The sequence below is a fragment of the Podarcis muralis genome, chromosome 1 (genome assembly GCF_964188315.1).
Source record: "Podarcis muralis chromosome 1, rPodMur119.hap1.1, whole genome shotgun sequence".
Classification (NCBI taxonomy): domain Eukaryota; kingdom Metazoa; phylum Chordata; class Lepidosauria; order Squamata; family Lacertidae; genus Podarcis; species Podarcis muralis.
Window position 1 is genome coordinate 67375912 of NC_135655.1, and position 27235 is coordinate 67403146.

General features: G+C 43.2%; 1 protein-coding gene across 1 annotated transcript in view; it reads left to right on the forward strand.

Annotated features, from left to right (window-relative positions):
* The first annotated feature begins 87 nt into the window (after window positions 1-87).
* Window positions 88-27235, forward strand: part of GALNT18 (polypeptide N-acetylgalactosaminyltransferase 18) — a 264677-nt gene continuing 237529 nt past the window's right edge. Inside the window, exon 1 of the mRNA XM_028731253.2 lies at window positions 88-817. Coding sequence (XP_028587086.1) covers window positions 583-817 — 235 coding nt within the window. The 5' untranslated portion in view covers window positions 88-582. The remainder of the gene's footprint in view (window positions 818-27235) is intronic.

A 27235-nucleotide genomic window follows, 5' to 3' on the forward strand; every position in this document is an offset into this window, starting at 1 on the left:
GCCTCGCTCATTGGAGAGGAGGCCTGCCGGTCTGCGGGCCGTACACACCGACTCGCCCGCTCGCGGCTTCCAAGGGCTGGCTTTGGAGCGGTGGCTGCGAGGCTGTGGGAAGCAGCGCCGACGAGGAGAACAAAGTTTTCGCAACATTTGGGCACCTGACTCCGCACCTTTCCACGCGCCTGGCGTCCGGGGCGAAGCTGCTCAGCCTGGAAGAGGACGGGTTTGCTCTTGGTGCGGCTCTTGAGGGGTGGGAAAGCAGAAAAGTTTTAGGCTCTCTTTTTATTTTATTATTTTAAGCCTGCGGGAACCTCGAGGCGCCAACTCTCGCCTCAGCTCTGCTTCGGGGTAGGCAAGGGATGTTCCTCGTCCGGGGAGCAGCCCCCGTTTCGCATGGGAACTCACTGACTTGAGCGGCGTGCTCCGCGCTCCTCAGTCCTCGGAGAAAGTGAAGGCAAGCTGTTAATAATATACACGCCGACTATTTCTTTATAGCGTGCCGTGGGTTTGTGTGTTTCTCTCTCGCCGCCCCGTTTGGTAGCCGGACCACAGGGTTTCCTTGGAGCTATATGGAGGGATCTCAGCATGGTTTGCACCAGGAAAACCAAAACTTTGGTGTCCACCTGCGTGATCCTGAGTGGAATGACTAACATCATCTGCTTGCTCTACGTGGGCTGGGTGACCAACTACATTGCCACGGTCTATGTGAAAGTGCAGGAGCCGATCTCGGAGAAAAAGTTAGAGGAAGACAAAGGGGACACTTTAAGGATTATAGAAAGGCTGGACCATTTGGAGAATGTCATCAAGCAGCACATACAAGGTACTTCGTCTCTTCCTCCAATTTTCTTGGTTTAAATCGTGTCTGCAGGTTGCACTAATGCTTTTTTTGGGGGGGCCTTTTTTTAAACCGTGCGTGCGTGTGTGGTGGTTCCCCCCAGGTCAAATGCCTTTTGCCATGGGGCGGGATGGAGGAGGGCGAGATGGGGGGGGGCGGGGGACAGAGAGAAGAGAGGTCCATTCAGCGGGAAGAATCGGGGGCTTTGTGCAGCAGGCTGACTCTTCCTGGCCAGGCGAAAGTTCCTTCGTGGCTGCTGCCGCCGCCGCCTCTTGCGGGCTAGCTGCTTGGCGAGCCCGCCGGCCCGGCTGCAGCAGGAAGAAGAGGAGCGCGGGCTCCGGTTGCGGAGCTCGCACGCTGTTGGCTCGGCTAAGGGACGCCCTGTTGGCTTGATCTTTATTTATTCTCTTTCTACCCCCCCCCCCCCCCCACCCGCACCACCTCGACTGAAAGAAGCTTTTGGGTGAGCGAGCGGCAGGGGGCTCCTGGAGGCTGCTTGGTGCTGGCTCGATTCCCCCCCCCCCCTTTCCCTCCGCCGACCGCGAAGAAGTTAAATGTAGCCGATGCCCTCCCGGAGCCTCCACCGATGGCCGTGCCCAACCCAGAGCTTTGCAGAAGCCAGCAGTTTCGGGCATTCGCACGACGCCGATAAGATGGTGAGCCTTGCTCGGCCAGGACTGAGCTCCGGGGACGCGGGGTGGCTGGCTGCGGGGTGTCGATCCCATTCAGCAGCGGAATCTCCTAGGCGCCGAGTTGGGTGGGCGCTGTGGGTGTCCCCGTTGCTGCAAGAAACCTGCTAGGAGATGGTTCTTCAAGCGACGCTGGGTGGGAAGAGTTGGGAGAGCTTGCTCCATGGAGATATCGGAGCCCCCGCTCTTACGATCCGTTGCGCTGCTTTCCTTGGGGGGTTGTATTAGAGCTGTTTCTCCTTCTCTCTTCGCCCCTCCTCCCCATCTTCTGTCCTCCAACTCCTGGCCTACTATGATTAACTACTTTTGCATAAGCATATAATATCTGGGGGCTGGGGTCTTTTTTGCGTCTTGTTTATTAGAATGTGCTGGTGCTCTGCTATGGAAGGGCCATTTAGGAGTCTGGTCCTGGCCGTAACAGTGTAACCGGTGGCATTCTAATTTGATCTCTGCCTGGATCATCCTAAGTAAAGGATGGAGGGCTGCAGCAGACAGGTTACCAAAAACGACTTCATTCCCAAGATGCTGCTTTTGGCCTTCCTTGTTTCTCTCCCATGCCTGCCCCAATGGTTGTTGGCATCTCCCATGCACTCAGTGTGTGATGTACTCTTTGCTTGCATTTTTGACTGGGTGGGAAATGTAATCCCAACTGGTTTAGGAGTTGGTAGGTAAGGAAGAGTTAAATCGTTTCTCTCTCCCTTACCCCAATTTTCCCTTGCATTTTTTCTGGAGGGGGGCACCCTTGACATGTTTTAACAGATTTCACTGTGTTTTTCACTTCCTGTGTTTTAGATTGTGAGATAAAAATAACAGACTACAGTACATGTAGTTATTTGGTCTGCGCACCTGTGGGATAGCATCCATTATAAGCTCTAGGATTGTAATGTACTAGAATAAGATGTCTGGTAACACCATCAAGTACTAACCTACTTTTCCAGGGGGGTTGTGGGTCTATTCAGTTCTTTTCCTTTGTCTCTCCCCCCCCCCCCCCGAACCTAATAAAAGAATTATGCATCTTTTACAGCTGGCAAACAGACTTCCTTTCTCCTGGATCTGCTTTGCCCTCTGTTCTAGAATGCTAGAGCTGTTACTCAGTGAAAATATGTGAAATGAATTGCAAACAGAATATGCTTGGGACCTAGGTTTTTGTATGTAAATGGTGGTGTTAGAAGGTGTCTCTGCAGCTTGCTTCCTGGGTTTGGTTTGTTATGTGTATAAAGGCAAGTTGTTACAATACACATTTCTTCCTCCGGCTTTCTATTGGAAAAATCAGGGCAAAAAGCTGAAAGTTTCCTTTCAGGATACAATGTGAGTCTGCCAGTGCTAAACTTTCTTGGTGTTGTCTTTGGGATCCTAGAACTTGGTTTTGTTTTTATTAAGGAGGAACATAGTCTTGTTATAGCAGCACAAGGCAGAGTGTTTTTTGTTTTTTTTAAGTAATAAAAACATAAGTTCACATGAGGTCTCTGGAGTCATCACTCCACTAGGCTTCTTTCCAATACTTTGTCTAACACACTGTCCTAAACAGTTGGCAGTGGCGTAGTCAAACTCCAAAGTCATGGTTTGTGATATACTGCTGGTGTGAAAAGATGGACACAAGAAGGGGTTCCATGGGAAAATCTGCTGTGAAACACAATACTTTCTACCAAGGTTGCCCCAAGATATTTAGCCACCTGAGGCAAACCACAAAATGTACCCCCCTCCCACAATCCATAAAAGAATGTCTGAGTAAGATCTACATAGGGAACAAGGGTGGGAGGAGACCAGCAGGGCTTCCTATTTGCCAAGAGGCTGCTTGGCAAATAGGTAGCATGGGGGAGAGATGCCAAGGAGTTGTCAGATCCAGCCTCTAAGGAGTGTGCCACAGCTGTCACTGGACACCATGGAAGTAACAGCGGGTGAAGCATTCCTTGGAGGCTGGATCTGATGCCCTTGTGGTTCCTTGCTTTCTACATGTAAACTCTTGGCAGCTAAAGGAACTTGGATAACAGGGTGGGAACAAGGTCTGCTGGGGATCGTAGAAGTGCTATGAGTCTGGGACTAGATGTTCTTCTGAATAATACATAAGGCTATTCTTTATCAGGATAATGCTGGACATAAGCAAATGTAGGAGAGTACAATCATTCTTTTATTAGAATTTGATCCTTAGTACGTATGCAGATAGGGACGCGGGTGGCACTGTGGGTTAAACCACAGAGCCTAGGACTTGCTGATCAGAAGGTAGGCGGTTCGAATCCCCGCGATGGGGTGCTCCCATTGCTTGGTCCCAGCTCCTGCCAACCTAGCAGTTCGAAAGCACTTCAAAGTGCAAGTAGATAAATAGGTACCGCTCCGGCGGGAAGGTAAACGGTGTTTCTGTGCGCTGCTCTGGTTCTCCAGAAGCGGCTTAGTCATGCTGGCCACATGACCCAGAAGCTGTACGCCGGCTCCCTTGGCCAATAAAGCGAGATGAGCGCCGCAACCCCAGAGTCACTCACGACTGAACCTAATGGTCAGGGGTCCCTTTACCCTTTACCTTTTAAGTATGCAGATAATTGTTGCTTTAGAATATATAGTTGTTGTGTTGAACTTGGCCTGAGATTCTGAATCTGATTTCACCGATGAATGGACAAGCATGAGTAGCAACCCTTTATGAAACAGTTGTGGGTCATTTTACAGAGAAATTAATATATTATTCCATACAATTTAGATCACAACAACTGGTTGCTCCTTTGGCTTCCATCCATTTCCAAATACGTCTCTGTAGGAGGGAGTTGTGAAATTTGTTCCAAGAAAAGAAGTGGCCACTTGAATTTGAAGTGGTTTACCTTAATTAAATAAATATATCTGATGTGGTGTGGTGAAGGGGGTAAACTCTGAAGCAGAAAGGGGCCAGTTTGGATCTCAAACATGAACTTAAAAAAAGTGGCCATAAGCCGCTTGTGCTAGCTTTGCAGCATGATCCTGTACATATCTACTAGGAAGTAAGGCCCATGGAATTCATTGGGCCATACTCCCAAAGAAGTGTGTATAGGATTGCAGCATCACCATTTGCATATAGGGATGATGATGCCAGTCTACTTTACAGGGTTGAGCCAGTGTTATTAGCTCCATAAAATATGAAGATAAGGAGGATGAAGCTTGAAAGGCTATTATTTGTCTATGGCTATTTAGTGAGTTTATGGTTGAGGTGAGATTTAAAGCATGGACACTGCCTACTGTACATGGTTAATCAATGGGTTACTGAGCTGATATGTCACTCGCTTTTGACACTCTCTGAAATACTAGGTTAAAAACTAAGAATTTTTTATCTGTTCACAGAAAGTGAAAGTCTTATATTAAAAATATTAGTTCCTCTGTAGGATATTGGAGAAATTCTGTAAATAATTACTGGGGGAGGGGGGGTTATCAAGGCCTTTCATTGGACCTTAGTAGACTCTATCGTGTAGTGGCATTCAAAGTGAAATAATGCACAAAGATGGCTATATAAATCTACTGTGTTCTGCCAAACACAAAGATTTCTTTGAGTGAATGGCAGGAAAATGTATCTGGCAGACGCTCCCAAGGAAACAAAATGGGAACACAGTATTGGTTTGGCATGAAATTGCATCTGCCAGACCTTTGAGTGGCTACACACAAAAGCTAAAGAGAGAATGTAGCAACATTTTCAAGGTAATTGAAAGGAGGCTGTCAGGTGCCTATATTTTGACCCCAAACAGAAATTCAACAGTTCCAACAACTGGAAGAGGTCTGTAAACCAACCCAAAGTGGGATCCCACTGTAATTTAAACTTTAATCATAATTTTGTGGGCTAAGAAAGGACAGCTGCTTTATTGAATTCTGGAATCAATCAGTGTGTATGTGTAGGTAAGAAGAAATAATGTTTCTTGCCTCCAGGATAAAATGTGGTTTGATACAGTGCGTGGAATAATGTAATGAAATAGAAATCTTTATTGGCAACAAATTTAGGACAAACAGTAGTTTCTAGCAAATGCTTTCTAAAAAGTTACTCGATAAAGTTATGGAAGGTCGAAAGCTATACTCGTTAAGGATATGAGATCTTCTGCACAGGCAGTAAAATTTTCATTTCTGACAAAGTCATCTGTTTCTGTGTGAACACATGAGCTCCTTGAAATGGTTACTTACGTTATCCTTTGTACACACGATGATAAGAAAATAGGAGTTGCTTTGAAAGGCTCCTTGTGGCATTCTCAGACCCCATATGACATGTTCGGCACAGGAAAGCTTTGATGCCTCTAACTTAATACCAACCATGTGAAGACTTGAGGACCACAGTAACTATGAAGGTGTTCGACCACGCCTTGACTTAAGAAGATGAGGAGTGAATGTGCCTTCTAGCCACATACAGAGAATTCCTTCATGTGAAATGGCAAATGAAGCAGGATGAATTTCATCAACTATAGTTCCCATTTTGCCTGAACTCGGAAACTATGGTTAACTGCATTGGAGCAAGCTAGGATACAATTGCATTAACTGACTATTTTTTATGATTTTCATGTTAATTAGCAGTGAATAGCTGAATAGTATTTCTTCTTTGGGAGCTACACTAAGTAAACTGGGGGAAAACCCCTCTGATCACTGTAAGAATCAGTAACTTCCATTTTCCTTAGAGCCTACAAACAAACAAGCAGTTTTGAATTCTGATAGTGTTTCCCTGCCTATCTCCACTACCTTTTCTTTTGTTTCCCATATATAATATTTTACAGTATAAGGTTCTCAGAACCGGGGGCTTCTCTATTATAACTACCTATTAAAGTGTCAGGCACACTGACGGTGCTATATAAATAATAATTGATTATGATGATGAAGATAAATTGATCAGTTTTCCAAATACAAATTCCATGATGGATGGCACTGCTGTGCTGCAAATAGCTGAATTCTCATGCATTAACTTGGCTTAGGTAATGGACTTTTTAATATGTGATTTTTTTTGGGGGGGGAGCACTATTCCATGTGTTCCACAAATTGTCCCACTGTGTTTTATTTTCTGCTTTCATTTATGCAGTATAATGTTGTACAGTTGAAAGGTTTCCACAGTAAATCCACCATCTCAGATGAAGAGATGATCATTTATTCGTATGCCAGTTTTCCATAGTTAAAATCATGCTCAAGGCAGTTTACAACATGCAAAAAATTACATAATTGCAAAAATATAGCAAAAGTAGTCATAAGTAGTAAATAAGTATATCAAAACATACATAACAAAATCAATTATCCCACATGTCATAATGCAATTGAAAAAAGATACTTTTGCTGTTATGGACATTAATTTTTGTAACATCTCCAAAGTTAAATCTTGCCCCCTAAAAAAACCAAACCCTAATCAATACCTTATCCCAAGAGTCTGTAGGCCTCCTGAGAAAAGTAGGTCTTGAAGGAGCTGCAGCAAAGATCATTTTTAGCCTCTTTGGCAGCCTTGGCTTTTGTACCTGGAGTCAGCGAATCAAATAGGGTGACACCCTCTCAAGCCTGGTGGAAAGAGACTTGCAAGGCAGGGAGCAGGTCTTGCAGCTTTCAGTCATGGAGTTGACTTACAAGCATTGTAAAGACAAAACCTATCCAAACATTCTAAATTAACCTGCTCCCCTCTGTACCTTTGACAAGTTCTAGAAAAACAGAATTTTGAGGTGAAATAAAAAGATATTGTGCTGACTAGAGGCATGATCCTGACAGAGGTTAGCAGTTTAAAAGCCTCAGTTATCTCGGTTGGGGAGAGAAGCGCACATATACATTTCAGTGTGAGAAATGTGTTTCAAATGCTCACTTTTGCCTTCACTTATGACATTTAAACTTTCTTATCTACTTTTAAAATATGGAGTGCAGCTACCACATAGTATAGTGTTAAGTACATTTACGTACTAAAAATTCTTCAGCTGCAATTCAGACAGCATATATGTCAGAGCTGGAACAGCAAGCTGCTACATGTTCAGGTATTGTGCTTTGGGCCAGATGTGGTTTTAAAAAGTTAATTATTGTTGGATCTTAGAAACACCGTACTTTAAAACACTATAAAGAAGATGTTCAGTATCCCTTGCAAAACTTAAGTTTTTCCATGTTCGATTCATGAGGAGCAATGTTTTTCCCAAACAAACCCTTTCCCACCTCCTTATTCCTGAGTTTACTTGCATGTCTGTGTTCAAAATGACTGAGAATTCTTCAAAAATAGACTACAGTGGAATTTGAAACTGGTCTTGCTAGAGTCTGGCAAGTTGTTTTTTTAAACTTATTAAGCAACAATTATTAAGTACCGGTACTTAAAGTTTGCTACCAAATTCTCATTTCATCTGATGTGAACGGAATGGTTTATTACTCCAGAAAAAACTAAGTTGGGGAAGCTCCCTCCATTTGTCTCTGTGACCTTTAGGATTTGAATCTCTAGCAGGGTAGGTGTTGATATGCTCTCAGATCTTCTCTAGTAACCCGCCTGCACTTTACTATTTCCTATGCTCCAAACATTGCTATTGCTTAGTTTAAGAAAAAATACAACTGTTGCAGTGCAGCAAAATGACTGTTCCTTTCTAGTGTTCAGATCAGACAGTCTTTGGACCAGAGAAAGAGGTAAATCTTCAAAATCAGAAACATTTTCTTTCGGTCTGTGTGTCTCATTGGAAAATTCCTGGTACATTCCTGATGGAAATAAAATATGGCAACAGCACATTTTCAGAAGGATCAGTGGCGGAACAGGTTTTGTGTGTGTGTGTGTGTGTGTGTGTGTGTGCGCGCGTGCGCGCGCAGAACATCCACTGTTCAATCCCTGGCATCTGGAGCTAGAGCTGGGAAAGCCTTCTGTCTGAAACCTAGAGAACTACAGTACCTCAATTTAGGTCCATTTAGCAGTGTGGTCAATGCTAGATGGGCCAGTGGTCTTCTCTGGTATATAAGGCAACTTTCTGTGGTTCCACTGAAGTGACAACAAGCTAGGCTGATTGGTAGGGATCACTTTCAATGTATTCCTATGCAGCATAGTATTTTGAGATGTGCATATATGTGCTTCCGCTTTCATTAAGCTGGGCCCAAATGACATATCTTTTCTCATGCCTTGAGGGGCATGCCACTAATGGTAGATGCCACTTCTGTGGAGTTTGAAGATTGCTCCAGAAAGTTGTATTTGTTGTCTATTACATCTGTACACCACCCATATAACTGACCACAAAAGAAGAGGCATCAATGTAAGAAAGCCAACCCAAGGGCCCAGGATGTTGTTCAGCAGACATGAACAAATCTGTTTTGGGGTATGTGGGATCTGGGAATAATTTGATCATACACAGCAGCAGAATCAAATGTTCTTGCAAGCAGAACAGTTACAGAAAAGTAGTTTAAGTCAATTACAAAATCAGAGCTAATGGGAGCCATTAAAAGGAGTGTTCATGAATGGACCAAGCCCACTCTTGGCACACAGATGTTTGTTTGAGAGTCTGCCTTCTCCAAATATATATTAAAAATGTGATGTGGTGCATTTTATTCATCTGTAGAAGAGAGTTCATCCAGGATAATTCTGAAAACCCAAAAATTTCAACAGGCTGGTTGAAAGCTGAATAAGGATTCTATCCTACCTCCCAGTCTAAATTAATGACAAATGACACTTTATATTGGGGAGACACCTTTCAACAGATGGCCTTAGATTTGCTATCCCTGCTGGAACAGACAACACCACCTGCCTGTACTGAGTGAAGGACCAATAACTGCCTCTGTTTGTTATCCCTGCTGCTGGCTGGCAGATAACATCACCTTCTACAGCAGAGGGAGGCGCTGAGTACTTCTGTGCTGTGTTTCTCATCTCTGCTGCTTACACACAGAGCATCAATTGCCAGCAGCAGCAGGAGGGTCCCAAGGACTGTTCCCATTTTACCATCCCAGCTATGGTCATTTGACTTCACAAACTAGGTAGCAGAAGGACAGCCCAGTTCTGATTTTTTAATATATATATATTGATTTGATGTAAAGTGCTTTATGAAACTTAAAATTGTTTTATGCATCTTTAGTAACAGAAATGTGGACAAGCAATCAAAGTAATAAAAAGAACAATAACATTAATAGGTTTCATTTGCCACAACATTGACATTTTTGAGAAGTTCTGGCAAGCCGCCAAACCTCCCAGGACACTTTGAAATCAGCCTTGGAGTATTGAAAGGATACATGTGCTGATTGACTTGAACAAAACACCAAGTAGTGAAAAATCAAAGATGGTAAGAAAATGTTTTCAGTCATCTCTTTTGTCCACTTCCACTGCATACCACACTTCTAAGAACAATTTAACAAGAGGCTTTGAGTCTTTAGTCTAGAGTAGTGAATCACCTAGCATTCGGTTTTTGGAGAACACATTCTTTGAAGCTTTTCATCCAGTTCATCAAGTCATAGCTTGCCATAGACTTGATAAATAGTCTGGTAATCCCAGCATAAAATAATGCTTTTTTGACTGTTGCAGTGTCCTTGGGGCTTTATCTACACACAAGAGAGTAACACACCTGGAAAATTCAGGTTATAACACCACCTGCTAAAGATGATTTGGTCAAAAATAAGTGGGCTCATAATGTTGACAAAAGCACAGGCAGTGCAACTTTTGGAAACTGCTTGCTCTTCTAATTTTTTGCAGGAAATTATACAGTGGTCTACTCAAAGAATGCAAAAGCAAGATAGCTTTGTGCAGAGTAATTTACCTTTAATCAATAAGGTTGGCAACTAGCTAGGGGTGGGGGGTGGGGAACTGCTAGTCTTGCCTGCTTCTGTGCCTCTAACCGCAGTCTGATGCACAGAAATCAGCAGGCGAAGCTTTTTGTAGCACTAAGCAACACATTATCACCTGCTAATGCTGCAGATCAAATCGCCCTTAAGCAGACTGCTGGGGAGGCTGGCCAAAAGATGGAAATGCAGCTCTGTAACCAGTGTGTGTGTGTGTTCCTTCTGAGGATTAAGGCTATTTCCCAGTCAGGGAATGCTTTCATGTGGGACTGGTAGGGAAATTTTTTTACTGCCTAAGAGCTGCATTTCATCATATTGCCATCTACAGGCTGCATGCCTATGGTGGGTGGGGCAACAGACATGATTCTTGCCTTTGTACAGTAGGCTGCAGGACTCTACAGCTACTACTCAAGGCGAGCAAGAGGCATTGGTACAGTTCAAGAGCATATTGCAGCCAGGAAAAAGAGCTAGAGGAAGGTGCGGAATGTAGGGAGAGGCCCAAGAGCTCAATAGAGAGGACTGTAGGACTCTGGTACCCCACTCTTTATGCTGGATGATAAAGGAGGGTCCTTAGGCATGTGGACTTGACTTGTGTTCAGGTGAATGTGACTAGATGCCCACTATAGACTTTCCCTGTGCAACACAGGAAAGATCAGGGACTAGTGGGGAGGGGGATTGCAACGTGTGTGAGGGAAATTGGGGAAAGGGGGCTTGCATGTTCACCCCTTTTCCTATACATACTTTGAGTATTTGCATGTTGTGGTATATGCATGGACATCATGCTCACCAGCATGCAGGAAGCGTTGTGAATTTGTGGTTTTACATTACATTTTCAGCTCTACAGTGGTAGTGCCTAAAAGGCATGGATAGTGCTCCATTGAACTGGAGCGTTCTCCATAGACCACTCACAAGAATTCTGTATGGGGTGTTTAAGGTTTCATGGCAGAGATGAAGGGAGAGACTCCTCAACACACAAGTCAATGTGGGAGGGAATCCCTTGAGTCCACAAGCCACATTTTACAATAGATCCCCCTATATGATCTACAGTGGTTGTCTAGTCATGTTTGCACGTAAAAGTAAGCTAGATTTTATAGCTTATTGCGGCTTGTCAGGAATAAGCAGCTTGTTTTGATAGTTTATCATCTTTACACCAGAGCCATTTCCCCCCTCCCATAATTAAAGAAATAGCTTAGTGTTTGGGGATGCGGTTGTTAAACAAATCGACTAACAAAGAACAAAACATTTCCCCTGCTAACTACAATGCTTGAGAAATAGCACACAAAGCTAATGCAGTCATAATGTGTCAAACAATCTTCCTGCCATGTGCAATAACTATAAATCAATATGTGCTTGTCTGCTTGACAATACCTAGAAAATACCTTTGATTTTTAGGGGGGGGGGGAATGAGTATAATTCCAAATCATTTTTCTTCATTGTATTGATTACAGCTTTCCTGCTTTGCCTGGAGTCATCAAATAGCAAACTATCTGCTAAAGCAGATTAGCACATTTCTGGCAATTATTTTTTTAAAAGCAAACCATGCAAAATTCATATCTAAATATACTTTAGAGAGAAATAAATTGTTTTGTGCAAAGATGATTGAAGGAAAATAAAACTTCTGATGCTGCAAATAGTTGAACTGTGGAGGAAAAAAAATGTGGTCAAGAACATTGGACAAAGGGCTATTTTCAGGGCTGATCAAAATTCTAATATGTCCTGGAGCAGCCTGTATCATATACAGTGGTACCTTGGGTTACATACGCTTCAGGTATGTAACCCAGAAATAGTGCTTCAGGTTAAGAACTTTGCTTCAGGATGAGAACAGAAATCGGGCTCTGGTGGCGCAGCAGCAGCAGCAGGAGGCCCTATTAGCTAAAGTGGTGCTTCAGGTTAAGAACAGTTTCAGGTTAAGTACGGACCTCTGGAACGAATTAAGTACTTAACCTGAGGTACCACTGTACTAGGCCTAGCTCAAAGGCTGCTGAATGGCTTGTTACTTGCTCTATAGGAGCAGAATAAAGGCCTTTGCACCTAATATTTTGCCCCTTGGTGGAAAGGACCTGTGTGCATGTATTTTTGTGCACATGCAGTCGTGCTGGTTTATCTGCCTTTTTGACAAAGATAAGTCAATACCACTGGCTGGAGGCAGAGTACTTTCAGTGTTGAAAAGGAGGTGTGATAGAGGCATTGTTATTTTGGTGTGGCACACCTACTTTTTCTCTGTGACAGGTCTTGTAGATCAGTGGTGTCCAAACTTTTTCCAAAGAGGGCCAGATTTGATGAAGTGAAGGGCCGTGAGGGCCGACCAAAGCTGTTAACCTTTTTTAAGGATTGAAGTTGTTGAGGTGGGCCGGATTAGGCCCCTGAAATGGACTTTGGACATGCCTGTTGTAGATATTGTCACACACAACTCCAATCTCTGTCAAGTGGTAGCAAGGTTCCAGGCACTCACTGGGGTCATGTTTCCATTGGGAACTCAGACATGGCAGAGGTAGTATTGTTTTAAGATATGTTTTATTTTACACCTACAGTATATATACACCCAGAGTCTTCCATGGAGAAGGAGATAGTTCCACAGCATTATATCTCAAGCAGGGCTTGTTCTCTGAAGCAGCACAGTCCAAGGCATCCTGCACACCATTCCTGTGCTTCTCTCCCAGACTCCCAATATGGTCCTGCCCTTCCTCCCTACTTTCTTTTTTCTTCCCAGAAAACCCTGCCAAAACCCAAATCTCCTTCCTGTCACCTCCCATGCTCCCCATCACCTTGTTAACCTCTGTTTTTACACAGCCCTGGGGGATTCCTCTTGAGGTGATAACGGCTGTCTGTTGTTTCATAATGACCTACATTCAACCAGCCCAGCCTTGGTAGTTTGCATAGGAGAACTGTACACCCATGAGAACTGTATTTTCTGTTCTAAATACTGCTGTTTAATAATTTCTTCAATTCACTAATAGACTCTAGTACCTCAAATTCATAACAGTATTTTTAGTGCTTTAAAAGTCTGTAAAGCCTATTTGGGGGACGCGGGTGGCGCTGTGGGTAAAAGCCTCAGCGCCTAGGGCTTGCCGATCGAAAGGTCGGTGGTTCGAATCCCCGCAGCGGGGTGCGCTCCCGTTGTTCGGTCCCAGCGCCTGCCAACCTAGCAGTTCGAAAGCACTCCCGGGTGCAAGTAGATAAATAGGGACCGCTTACTAGCGGGAAGGTAAACGGCGTTTCCGTGTGCGGCTCTGGCTCGCCAGAGCAGCAATGTCACGCTGGCCACGTGACCCGGAAGTGTCTCCGGACAGCGCTGGCCCCCGGCCTCTTGAGTGAGATGGGCGCACAACCCTAGAGTCTGTCAAGACTGGCCCGTACGGGCAGGGGTACCTTTACCTTTACCTTTAAAGCCTATTTGATCAGGAGAACATACAACATGCTGCCAGCTGCCTTTTCCCCAGTGGAGTGGATCCCAGAGGAAAGGGGTGAACAGAAGCTAACCCTCTCCCTGGCAGCTCCTCAAGGCCCCTTCCTTTCCCCAGGGTCAATGGACTACTGAGTAAGGTGGGTTGTGGTGACAGGGGAGATAGCAGTCTCCCCTTCATAACACAACCCAGTCCCAGCCAACTTGGTAAGGTTCCTCAATGCTAGGGGAAGCATTCCCCCCCCCCCCAGCTAGAGCAGGCCTAGAGGTGGTCTTCATCTGTCTCTCTCCTATTGATCTTGTGAGACCTTGCTGAAAGCCAGATCATTGGCTAATCAATATGCCAAATCATTGGCTAAAGTGATTGATACTTACTTTCATGGACAGATATGCCAAATATTACTTGAACTATTTATATTGGCAGGAACTTCAAAAGAATTACAAATGTTTGTAAGAATTCCCAGGACTGAGACAGCAGAGTAGGTGAATCTTTGAACATTGATGAGTATATATTATACATTCCATAGTACCTGTGCCTCTGCCTCTGCTAGATAACATTAAGCCTTAGAACTTGTGTGAAGCTCTGTAGTTGCCTCAGGGGGAATAGAGCAGCATCAGTCACTGGTGACAGATGCATGTTGTCTGTGGCAGTTGCACCTTGATTTAGTGGACGCAAGGCTAAGGTGTCACCAGAGCCTCAGTACCAAAACAGGCTGCCCACCTTCAGAAGGACTTCCAGAGTTTATTCAGATTTTGAAATCCTCTGTTTCATTATTTTTATAAGTGACTTTATTTTCAGTGAAGGAAAAAAGATAGCCCTAGTTGCTCCCCTATTCAAAAAAGGACGGGGAATGATGTCTGCCAGCTCCCATCGCCAGCCTCCCCATACACTATCCCACACCAAAAAGTCTCATAACCCCCAGGAACAAATGTTTGGGGGACACAGTGGGTTGCAGAAAAAGTGGGAATTGGGAACCCAATTCTGTGGAAGATCATTTAAGTCCAAGCCACATTTATATTAATCCATCATAACATCTGTGTTTTTCCCGTAGCTGTATTAAGTGTGTGTGGGGAACCACTTTTAAAGAACAGCAGGGTTGCAGTTATTGGAGTGAACTACCTAGCAGTTCGAAAGCAAGTGAAAGTGCAAGTAGATAAATAGGTACCGCTCTGGCGGGAAGGTAAACGGCATTTCTGTGCGCTGCTCTGGTTCGCCAGAAGCGGCTTAGTCATGCTGGCAACATACAAAAGTTGGATATAGAATACAGTGGTACCTCGGGTTCAGAACTTAATTCGTTCTGGAGGTCCGTTCTTAACCTGAAGCACCACTTTAGCTAATGGGGTCTCCCACTGCCACTGCACGATTTCTGTTCTCATCCTGAAGCAAAGTTCTTAACCCGAGGTACTATTTCTGGGTTAGTGGAGTCTGTAACCTGAAGTGTCTGTAACCCGAGGTACCACTGTACATTCTTTTAAATAAACCATTAAACAAAACTGGTAGTAATTTTCAGAGTTTTGAGACCAGCAAAGTCAAAACATGGTTGATGTGACTCCCTTTCTCTTCCATTTTGGGTGGGATTGGGGTTTTGTTTTTGTTTTGCTTTTGGAAGTAACTTGCTCCAGTGAATCTTTCTGGTTGGCTGATAATTTAGCAAGCTCAGGAAATTTTGCAAAATCCAGGTGTCTGGGCTTTAGCACAAAAAAGAAAAGAAAAAGCATCTGTTCTCCTCAAATGGAAGAATGGCAAATTACAAATCACTCTTAATAAATGTTTGGAAGTAGGATATTTAATATAGAATCCTACAAGCTTGTCAAAAATGTGACAACTTGCTTGGAATGCACTTGTTTTGCTAGTGTAGTAGGCATAATGCTGCCAAAACGTTGGGTCTGATTGGTTACTGACTCATTTGTTCAAGCTCTCACTGTAATCTTCACATAATTGCTCTTCTCAGTTATAGCTCTTTGCCTGGATCATGCTCATTTTAGATAAAAAACGCCCCCACTGTTTCATTGGAAGGATGTCTGCCTTGGTTGTTGCCTATACATTAATGTTGGGCAGAGGTTCACACTACAAAGTATTTACTGTTGGCTTGCAATTAACATTAGTATCATGCTTAGGGGTTGGCTCTCTATTATATTTTCTTTCATATTCCATATTTTGGATGCACTCACTTTTAAAATACATGTGGAAGCATTAAAAGTGAGGCTGATCTGGTGTAAAAGATTGTGGTTCATATGTATCACTGTTGCTTCACTACTGCCTTCAAATTTATCACGTTTTTGTCAAAAAAGCTGTTGCATTCCTAGGCTGAGAGCTAGCTGCTTAAAAAAAGAGCTCTCCGACAAGTTCAATCTCAACACCGTCTGCTCAAACTGGTGGTCCTGCTGCTCTTGTAAAAATGGAAAGCCTGCTGCCTTTGCATCATCTGTTGTTCGGGGCAATCCACTGAATAACTGAATGGTACCAAAAGTCCCTAAAGGCTTTCAAAGTTACTTTCCTACTTGGCAAAATTGTTTCTCCTATAAATCAGAATACGTCAGGAATCGGAATAGGAAAGTCTTTGTGATTCACTTTAATTTGTACGCTTCTAGATGTTTAGGTGTAGTTAGATTATGAACACTGGCCTTTTGTGCCTATAGCATCTGTGGAGCACTATTGAGGTTCAGGACTGTTACAGTGATATTTGTGAGCCTTAGATGGCTTTTGCAGGTCAAGATGTCAATATAGGAAGATCAGTAACGCCCATTGGTAGGAGGGAAGGCAGACCTATGCTTCCTCCTTGATCACTTCTTTGTAATATGTAAAGTAGCCTATAGGAAAGAGAGAGAGAGTTGTGTGTGTGTGTGTGTGTGTGTGTGTGTGCCAGGCCTGCAGAAAGATAATGTACAACAGTGCAGCAGAGATTACATCTAATTTTACCATTCAGTCAAGGTGGATTTATGCTATTGGCATCCTTTTATTTTCACTTCCTAATAACTTCTATTAGAGGATGAAAGCAGAGAGCGAAGAAGACAGAACAGGAATTTTAATCTGTGCAATTGACTGTATTGTTTAAAGAATCCTCTGACTTTTCAACTCTTTTGAAACGAGTATTAGAATACTTAATACCTAGTGTTAAAATACTGCAGAAGAAAGATTTGGTTGTCTGAATGAAGATTGATAACAGTCCTACTGCTAAGAGGGTGAGGAGTAATTTCCTTGTTGGATAAATTGGGGTGTTCATTTTTTAAAAAAAACAAACAAAACAAAAAACAAAGCAAAAATCCAGTTACTTAAGCTCTCCTGCGTACTTCTCTGCTCTTCCACAGCTACCTGAACCCTGACTCAGACAGATATGTGTTCAGTCTCCATGGCAGCTCAGTTCTGACAGTCTTTGAAGCAGAGAGTGATACTAAATATAGCCTGTAGCTCCTCCGGGCCAGACTTTGAATTGCTGCCAATGTTGGGTGGAATGCCATTGTTTTGAGGAAGTAGACGCTTATGCCATAATACAGTGCTACCTCAGGTTACGTACTTAATTCGTTCCGGAGGTCCGTACTTAACCTGAAACTGTTCTTAACCTGAAGCACCACTTTAGCTAATGGGGCCTCCTGCTGCTGCCGTGCCGCTGGAGCACAATTTCTGTTCTCATCCAGAAGCAAAGTTCTTAACCTGAAGCAATATTTCTGGGTTAGCGGAGTCTGTAACCTGAAGCGTATGTAACCCAAGGTACCATTGTAAATGTGTTTGATTTTAAGGTGCCACAAGACTGTCTGCCACAACCACTACTTCACCGGAAATAGTTCTTCATGTCATTGGACCCAGTTCCCATGAACAGCTCATACCCAGTGCATTCTGCACCTAGCTATCTGCCACTTGTGACCAAGGATGGCACCTGACGTCTCCACCATCGGGAGGTGCATGTCTGGGGGTCCTTGGATCTTGCCTGTTTTCACACACAAACAATACGTCCTTTAGAATTCTATCTGTGATATTTTATCTGCAGAACAAATTTCAAGAGCCAAAAAGTTATATTGAAAAATATGACTTTTGAGCCATCTGGCCCCAAAATGGCGACTAGACATTCCATTTTGGCACCTGTAACCTTGGTTTAAGGAGGCATTTGGCAACTATCTTATATATCTGCTTATACCATATGTGGCTGCAGAACCCTGTGTGTTCTGGATTTTGTGTCCCTTGGATAGCATGGTTTTTGTATAGATGGTGCCAGAATGAAAGCTAGATAGGGGAACATTCAATAAGCTGTATGCAAGAGATCAGGGCTCTTTCATTCCCCTCTCCCCATTTCTTTTTCAAGTCTCCAATCATGGTTAGAAAAAAAAAATCTACTCAAAAGGGCTGTTTTCTCAGCTTGTGCTTTTTTTCCAGCCACATTCTCAGTAAAGGTTGTAGAGCTATTCTAGACTGCTTTGCCAAGTCAAAAATTGGACGTAGATGCACACTGCTATACTGGTATTTCAATTACAGTGATGTAAGTGTCTAAAATTCACTGCTGCCTAAAATATATCCAAGATATAAAAAGTCATCTGAGTACCCGTGCCAGGATTATTTGCAAATATGTTGCACTTCTAACATTTAAAAGGATTTTTGCAACTATAGCTATGATGTGAATCAAAGTGCCCTGCACTGAAATTTGAATCCAAATGCTGGAGGAGAGATTTCTATGCAGCTCTGTCCGATAGAGACGCCTATCAGCAGCTACAGGTAAGTATGTATATTGGTAGGAAGTGTGCCTATAAATATATATCCTTAGTTCCCCAGGGCTTGGGTGTCAGATGATTATATCTTAACCTTTTATTTTAAATATGCTGAAGGCACAACACTGTTCTCACATCCAGTCATAATATCTGAAGTTTCTTGGTTAGGACTTGGCAGAAGATCAGGCAGCAGAGATTGCAGGAAATTGTTTCATATTACATGCCTCTCAGTCAATGGAATGATCCTTGCACCTGCTACTTAAGGTTTGAGACAAGTATGAGGGTTACAGAAATCAGTTACTCCATCCCGCACTCTTCCATTTGTGGTGGCACCCCATATATGGACTGGCCTGCTCAGAGAGGTTCCTTGCATACCACACACTTGTCTTCCAAGGCAAGCAGGGATCACTGTCACAAATATGTTTAGTAGAATAGAATTTAGATAGAAAGATATGTGCAGATTTTTGGCTCTTGGTGTTCAGTTCAAGAAACTGGGTAGAATTGTTGGCTGACACTGTCAGGTTAAGATGTTCATTTCCCTCCAGCTTACACCATTGTAGCAGATTAGGTAGTTTTTGATTTACAGTATTATGTTTTCAGATTTCATTTTGGTTTGATTTTTCTTTTGTTTTAATACTGCATGGATATTTGATTTTTATGCACTCTGCTCTGGTATCAATTTTTTTGAATGAAAGCTTGGTTTAAGGTAAAGGTAAAGGGATCCTTTACCTTTGCTCTGTGTCCGAGAAGCGGACACGGAGCAATGGATCCAAACTACAAGAAAGAAGATTCCACCTAAACATTAGGAAGAACTTCCTGACAGTAAGAGCTGTTCGACAGTGGAATTTGCTGCCAAGGGGTGTGGTGGAGTCTCCTTCTTTGGAGGTCTTTAAGCAGAGGCTTGACAACCATATGTCAGGAGTGCTCTGATGGTGTTTCCTGCTTGGCAGGGGGTTGGACTCGATAGCCCTTGTGGTCTATTCCAACTCTATGATTCTATGACCCTTGACCATTAGGTCCAGTCGTGACCAACTCTGGGCTTGCGGCGCTCATCTTGCTTTATTGGCCGAGGGAGCCAGCGTACAGATTCTGGGTCATGTGGCCAGCATGACTAAGCCGCTTCTGGCGAACCAGAGCAGCGCACGGAAACACCGTTTAAAGGTAAAGGTAAAGGTACCCCTGCCCGTACGGGCCAGTCTTGACAGACTCTAGGGTTGTGCGTCCATCTCACTCAAGAGGCCAGGGGCCAGCGCTGTCCGGAGACACTTCCGGGTCACGTGGCCAGCGTGACATCGCTGCTCTGGTGAGCCAGAGTCGCACACGGAAACGCTGTTTACCTTCCCGCTAGTAAGCGGTCCCTATTTATCTACTTGCACCCGGGAGTGCTTTCGAACTGCTAGGTAGGCAGGCGCTGGGACCGAACAACGGGAGCGCACCCCGCCGCAGGGATTCGAACCGCCGACCTTTCGATCGGCAAGCCCTAGGCGCTGAGGCTTTTACCCACAGCGCCACCCGCGTCCCTTTAAACACCGTTTAGACACCTTCAAAATAAGTAAAGCTTTTCAATTTTAGAGCAACCTTACAGAACAAGGAAGAAGACCGTTTGTGAAATAAAGGGTATATCTGGATTTATAACTCTGCTTTAATTTAATATTCCCTGTAAATCATTTTCTTACATTATAAGAAGAAATCTTATTTTTAATATAGTCATTTAGTTACATCGGCTTTAATGTGGCAGGAGGTATGTGTTAATTAACCTCCTTTGTCAAAATTGGAACTGTGTTAGCAGGTGTGAGTGATTTTTCTTCTTAGGTTAGCATAGGTTGTCTTTCTAAACTAACTGGTGGCCTTAAAATATTTGTGTTTCACCCTTTCAGAAGTAAGACAGGTCAGCATTTGTTGGTCCTTGTACTTGGGATAATTTGCAGTAAAAATGTGGATGTCAGAAGTTGGAAGTTTGCAAGGACCTCAAATCCCAAAGAACTACTGCTTTTTGAGCTCTTCTATGCAATGTAAGGTGCCAGAACAGGCTTGTAATGTTGTAGTAAAGAGCATCATGCGAGCTACAGGAGCAGTTTCATGCTGGCAAATGTGTTGTTCAGTTTGGTTGTGGCTTTTTCATAATTTGCATTAGTAACATTGATTGCTGGGTTTGCCCTTTTATGTTTTGGGATGTGTGTTGAGAGCATCACAGGGAGCTTGATTCAAAACAGACCCTAACAATTAGTTTAGAAATTATTGGATCCTTTCTGTACTGAAGAATGTCAGCCATCACTAATACACTGTGCTGTGTATGTGTATATTAAACCAATTTAGGCTGGAAACAAAAATGAAGTCTCTAAAAATTAGCAATGTTATTAGACTAAAACATTCTTACTGAAACTGCTTCGGGAGCAAAGAACAACATATAGTTGAAGTTATTTGGAAATAATAGATTAATGGATAATATCTTGTAGTTTCTCTTCCCTTATGGATCAACTCAAGCTGTCTGCATTTTCTGTATGTGGTCACTGTGGTGTTGATCACAAACTGAACTGGTGGCTTGATCTGATGGTTTGAGAGTCCTGACTTGCTTCAGAGGGGTAGGACTCCAGACTTCCATATACCTGTAGATTCCAGATTTCCCTCCTTCAGGAAAACCTTTTCTTGTTGGATCTTTATACATCTGCCACAACCCCCTTACATATTGCTGAGGTTTCTGGATCAGAAATTGCGTGGTGGCAGCGGTAGGCCCCATTAGCTAAAGTGATACCTCAGGTAAAGAACGGTTTCAGGTTAAAAACAGACCTCTGGAACGAATTAAGTTTGTAACCAGAGGTACCACTGTATAGAGAAAGATCATCAATGCTGGAGAAATGGTTCTCTTCCTCCTCTTCAGTGAAGCTTGGCTGTCACTATGGATTTTTTTGATGGTTAGCTCCTGATAATGTTTTCAGTGTGCTCCCGCCTTGCCTTGGACAAAGATAGAAAACCACTGCACTAGACATCCTTCCAGCCCAGTGGTCCCATGAATGGTGCCTAATAATCGAGGCCTTCTGGCATCTTATAACCAATACAGAACACTATTTAATAAGTGGTTTAATTCACTTTAGACAAAGCCCTTATTTCATGCAGTCTTTCTTACGCGTGACAAGGAGACACACAATACATTCTTTCCTGTCTCAGCAGTCACACCAAAAGGAAACACTCGTTCCCTCTGCTCCCAGCATGGCAGCACAAGTTGGGAAGAACCATCTGCTTTACAGCTCTGCAGTTAAGCTCTTAATGCAAAAGGTGTGAGAAATAATTTTGAGGGGGTGGGTTGTATGAAGCTCCAAGAAACTTGGAAGCTTTAGCAGGGCTGGTGCCAAAGGTTTGCATGGTGAGTAGAAGAGTAGCCTAATAGGAAACTGATGAGAGCTTCTTGGACCTTACTTCTCCACGTTACCTTTGCACCCTCCTTGTTCATCCTTGTTTTGCTTTTGCCCAGAAATCAGTGGTGGCGGTGGTGGCAGTGCCTCTTGGTGAATAGGAGGCACTGCTGGTTTCCTTCCACCTGTTGGCGGCAGGGGCGTCACTTTGTGGTTTGCCTCAGGTGTCAAAATGTCTTAGGTGGGCCCTGTCTGTTGCATAGTAATTCAAGTGTAGGGAAATTACATGATGCACATACATGTGTAAATCAGGCCTGTGGTGTGATGCAGGAAGGTGGCCTAATTTGAGCTTGTTTCCTTGATGCAACCATTTTGAATGATTATAGGTCTTCATACTGTCTGGAGGCTCAGCTCTGCCGCAGGATCAAGCTCTAAAACTTAAATATTAATGTTACAAAATTAAAAAATAATGACATACAAAAGAAGAGATTACTGAGCACAGATAATTCATTACGCGCCGTATTTTCACAGCCACAGTATTCATAGGCTTTGTGTCCTCACTTTATCTTACAGTGTCTGACCAAAGCAGCATCTGAACTTGTGGCGATCTAGGAATGCAGGGATTACCATTTACATGGGGGGGGGGGAGGGTGGTAGCCAGCAAGTTTAAGCACATTTCTGGACAACTTTGACATGTGAAGTACGGTAAGTTTTCAATAAATTGTGAAAGAAATAAAGTTCTAAAACACCGTGGAGTCTGAATGTGTGTGATGGGGAAACCGACTGCTTTTCTTGTAACAGAATTCCATTTATCCTAGCATTACTTGGTTTTGTGCATGACAGTCTAGATATAGATATATTTCTGTGCTGTGCAGTTTTCTGCCTTTTAATGAGGCTTTGAGGAGATCAAGGTCAGACTTTTAAAGATTTGTTCCACAAAAATCCATAGTTCTTTCCTTTTGGGTGTTTTGCTTCACCCTGCCATTGGCTTAAAAAAAATATATCTTGCAAGATGAAGAAGAATGGTTTGGGCACTTTTGCATGCTCACATCATGTTATCTGCAAATGTGCCACATTTTCCTTCCTTTTGAAATATTCTCTTTTATCAATCAGCTGGGGCATAGTCGAGAGAATGAGAAGAAATAATGTGAAAGATTTCAGAACTCTATCCACAATGCTGTTCAAATTCATCACGTGAACGACACTGGAATTATTTTGGTCCTATTTATCAGGCACATAAAACAAAGCATATAGTAACTCATTTTGTCAAGATGTATCTATTCTCCCAACACACAAAGGCCCATTAATGTATAAACATTTCAGTGAAATAGCTGTTAAGAAGCCTGCTTATGAAGAGCTAATATTTTTCCCCATTTCTCCTTGTATCTGTTTATTTGCTTATGCGGCAAGAAAACTTGAAAGAGAAATGATGCATAAGAGCTTTTATTTGTGTTGCAGCACAAAAACAAAGCTTTGTCACGTGGTTAAAGAAAGCTTGTCATTTTTCCATTCTAAATTAGAAGCAGAATACAGTTAATGGGGGAAGAATCAGTGTGCTCATACTGGGATCAGTCTGATGATTTTTTTTTATAAGCTTGACATGACAATTCACTTTTTAATTCAACTTTTTCTTTCCCCCCCTCAGAGCACTGGCTCTATCCTTTTTATTCGAGAGACATTCTATATCACATTCCTCTACTACGTTAACTAAGTGCAGGTATATGCTTGTTTTCAACTGGTGGGTTCATTTGTAGCTTGGAAACTGATGTTGTTCCAGGTGCATGCTTAACTGAGGCAGCCAATTAGATTTAAACCCATTTCTACCTTTGTCAGGCCTTGATAAATAAACAGGTGGGGTTGCAGGTGTTCTCAAGTGACAGGCAGAGCGAGAATAATTGCAGTGTGGGGAACCAGAGAGGGTAAGATAAGGTCAGTTACTACTTCAGTTTTCGGTGGGGAAACAACATTTTTAAGGAGCAACACACAGAGAGAATTTTGAGAGCTCCTCCTGATTAACTTTCCTCCTCAAGAATCTGAGGGCAGTTGCACATGTAACAGAATAGCAAGTTCGTTTAGCACCTCAACCACATATCCCAGTTCAGATGGAACGGAGGGATGGAGCTGGGTGTTTGTGAGCTATCCTATCCAGCTTCATTCAGCTGCTGCCTTGCATGCCAGACTGCACTATCATGCTACATGCTTTGACTAAGGGGAATATTGGCTGAACTTGCTCATTGGTGAAAGGGTAGTTAACTGACAGTTGCTCCCTTCCCAGACTAAAATTAACTTGCCACTCCTGAACTTTTTTCACACTCAGGAGTTAGGGTGAACTGAGAGGCAGTGGCAAATTTAAGTCACAGGCTGGCCTTGCCTTCAAGGCATAGCTGTCAACTTACAGATTTGAAAATAAGGGAAAATAAGGGGCCTGCAGCCTTGAAAATAAGGGACCAGCAGCCAAATTAAGGGACCTGCAGCCTCACCTGTTCCAGGCACTCCAGTCTTCCTGTCCTCCTGCAGTCTGGTTAAACTCATGCTGGTAGCTTCGAGAACACTGTCCAACCAACTTTGTAACCAGAGGTTCAACTGAATAGAATCTGAATCACATGTACCACAAGGCCTATGCAGCCTCAGCTTAAGATGGCTCCCCGGCCTGGCTTTGCACTGCAAAGTTTGCAGCAGCACGTGCAACAAAATGGCGTCAAAAAACCCCTCAGCTTGCATTAACTAGCCACACACAAGGCATGCAAGCTCCACCCCCCCAGTCGTTCTTAGACTTCTTATTGGGTGAGCAACACAGCCAAGCAACACAGTTGGAGCCTCCCTCCTCCCTGGCCGGCAGGGAGGGAGGGAGAGGAGCTGCTTCCTTTGAAATTTGAGGGACATCATTTAAGGGACATCCATCAATAAGGGACAGCAGCGGGACATGGCGCTGGAATAAGGGACTGTCCCTTCAAATAAGGGACACTTGACAGCTATGCTTCAAGGCAGGTTGGGTACCCCCACTTGCATTTCCACACCTAAAAAACAAAAATGAAACCTTGGCCCAACAGTTACTGGCAGTAGCCTCAGAGCTAAGTGAGGAGGCATTCTCTTTGAAAGGTTTTATTTCGGAGAATCTGACTTAAAATTACACAATATTTTTGCCACTCTGCTTATTGGCCTGCTGCTTGCATTTGTCATTGCGTAGATGTTTTTTTTCTTGGAATTGGAATATAAATAGTACTTTTGTTTGTTTGTTTTAAGTCAAGAATGTCAACCTTATGAAAGCCATATTTGTTCCTACTCAAAATGGGGAGTTATGAAAAGGCACATTTTGACAGATCCTGCTCAGAGAATATAAAAATGCATTAACATAATGGCTCAGTGCTTTAGTTATATTTCTGCTAATCCCCTGACTTGCTAGTAATTAATTATAGTCCTCATAATGAGCTCTGGAGTCAGGACACCAAGACTTATATAAGCCTCTCTTAAGTGTTAGATTTATGATGTACTGTTCACAGTTGTAGTAATTCAACTGGCTCAGGACAGGGCTATGATGCATAAGGTGGTATCACCCCAAGTAAACAAATAGGATAGTTCCATACAGATTGGGAATTATTAATTTGTATGCTTTCAGTCTGTAGAAGTAGAGCAAATGATTCTTTTACCACTTGGGGATACTGAGCAATAAACCATTATGAGCACACAAAAAAGCAATTTATATGAACACTATACTTCTAGCCTTCCCTTCAAGCCCCTGGCTCTGTCGGGTATTGGAATATTAAATTGGCTTCATTCATTTAGTGAAGATTTCATTGAGCTCTCTTGGAACTAAAGTGGAGCATCCCCAGTCTGCCCTTGCAAGCTTCCTGCTTTTCTCTGCAGAACATGGCAAATGTGTGAATGAGAATGGAACAAATTGCCTTATTTTCACATGAAACAAATTGGCTCAGCATATGGTCAGAAACAAATTGTGCTGTGGTTATGGTGTATTCCTGCACTGTAAACCTTACTGCATCAGCAGCATCCTGATTCACATTGAATTGGATGATATATTTTCTCTGATAAAACACACACACTTGACATGCACACTTCTGCTTGTCCTGCCACTTTCCAGTTTCTTTGTAGATCGACGTTAGTTCTGATTCAGCGCTAAGCAGCGAGTTTTTCCAGGCAAAGCAGCAGGACAAATGAAAAAACCACTTGGTGGACCTGTGCCTAGATAATACGGGGCAAGCTGAAAACCTCTCAAACCTGTGCTTTCAAGGCATGGGACAAGTGGAAGTGTGTGACATAGAACACTGCATTTCAGGAATCTTGTAAAATGTAGAGGCTGCTTCAACAATGTTTGTACCTGTGAAGGTGATTTGAGAATCTCAGTCTGTTTTTTGTGCTTTAATGGCTGCTATTCCTTTGCTCAGCACAAAAGCTGCACTGAACTGAATGTGTGAACACGGGGGTTTCTCTGACAATATAGGCTCGACTTAGCCAGGCCCATGGAGCTTCCTGTTCCTAACCAGGTGTGCCACAAACCCCTGCTTCCTGGTTCAGTTGTAGCAGCTACACAAATGATCTGGCGAATGATCTAGCAAATCCTGCCTGCCTAACCAGTGGCTCTTCCCAGGATTCTGAAAGAACTATCTCAATCTGGGGCTTGCTATAGTAGCGATTTGCCCCTCAATTTTTTGGGGGGCTTGCTGAGGAATTCTTTTTAGCAGGTTCTAACCTACAGGTTCAGAGTGATTCCTGCTTCAGGTGAATGGAGGATTTCCTCTTTTTATTCTATCACAGAAAGGCAAGCTGGAGGCCTACTCCAGATCTCTCCCCGGTAAATTGCCAGACCATATTTGAGTATGGTAATAACATGCCTGTTAAGCACTAAGTCTGAGCACTAACTTCCAGTGCACTTAAAATATACACGCCATGGGTTTAGCTTTTCTGCTGTGCAGGCACAAGATGCTAACCTAAGATGGCTCAACTATGAAAGAAACTGAAAGTTTAATGTGCTAGCTCGTCAAAGGAACTTTTCTGGATCACAGGATTTCATTCTAAATTAAATACTTCTACTACACATTATGAACTATGTAATACGAGCGGATTAAAGTTAAACTAGAAGAACCAGATGCACAAATATAGGATGGGGGACACCTGGCTTACTAGCAGTACATGTGAAAAGGATCTAGGGGTCTTGGTGGACCACAAGCTTAACATGACTCAATAGTATGATGCAGCAGCAAAAAAAAGCTAATGCTACTCTAGGCTGCATCAACAGAAGTATAGTTTCCAGATCAAGGGAAGTACGGTAATAGTACCACTCTGTTCTGCCTTGGTCAGACCACACTTGGAATACTGTGTCCAATTCTGGGCACCACAATTTTAAGAAGGATGTTGAAAAGCTGGAACATGTGCAGAGAAAGGCAACCAGGATGATCAAGGATCTGGAAACTAAGCCTTATGAGGAGTACTTGAAGGAGCTGGGTATGTTTAGCCTGGAAAAAGAGGAGACTAAGAGGAGATTTGATAGACATCTTCAAATGACTTAAGGGCTGTCACATGGAGGAGGGAGCATGCTTATTTTTTCCTGCTCTGGAGGGTAGGACTCGAA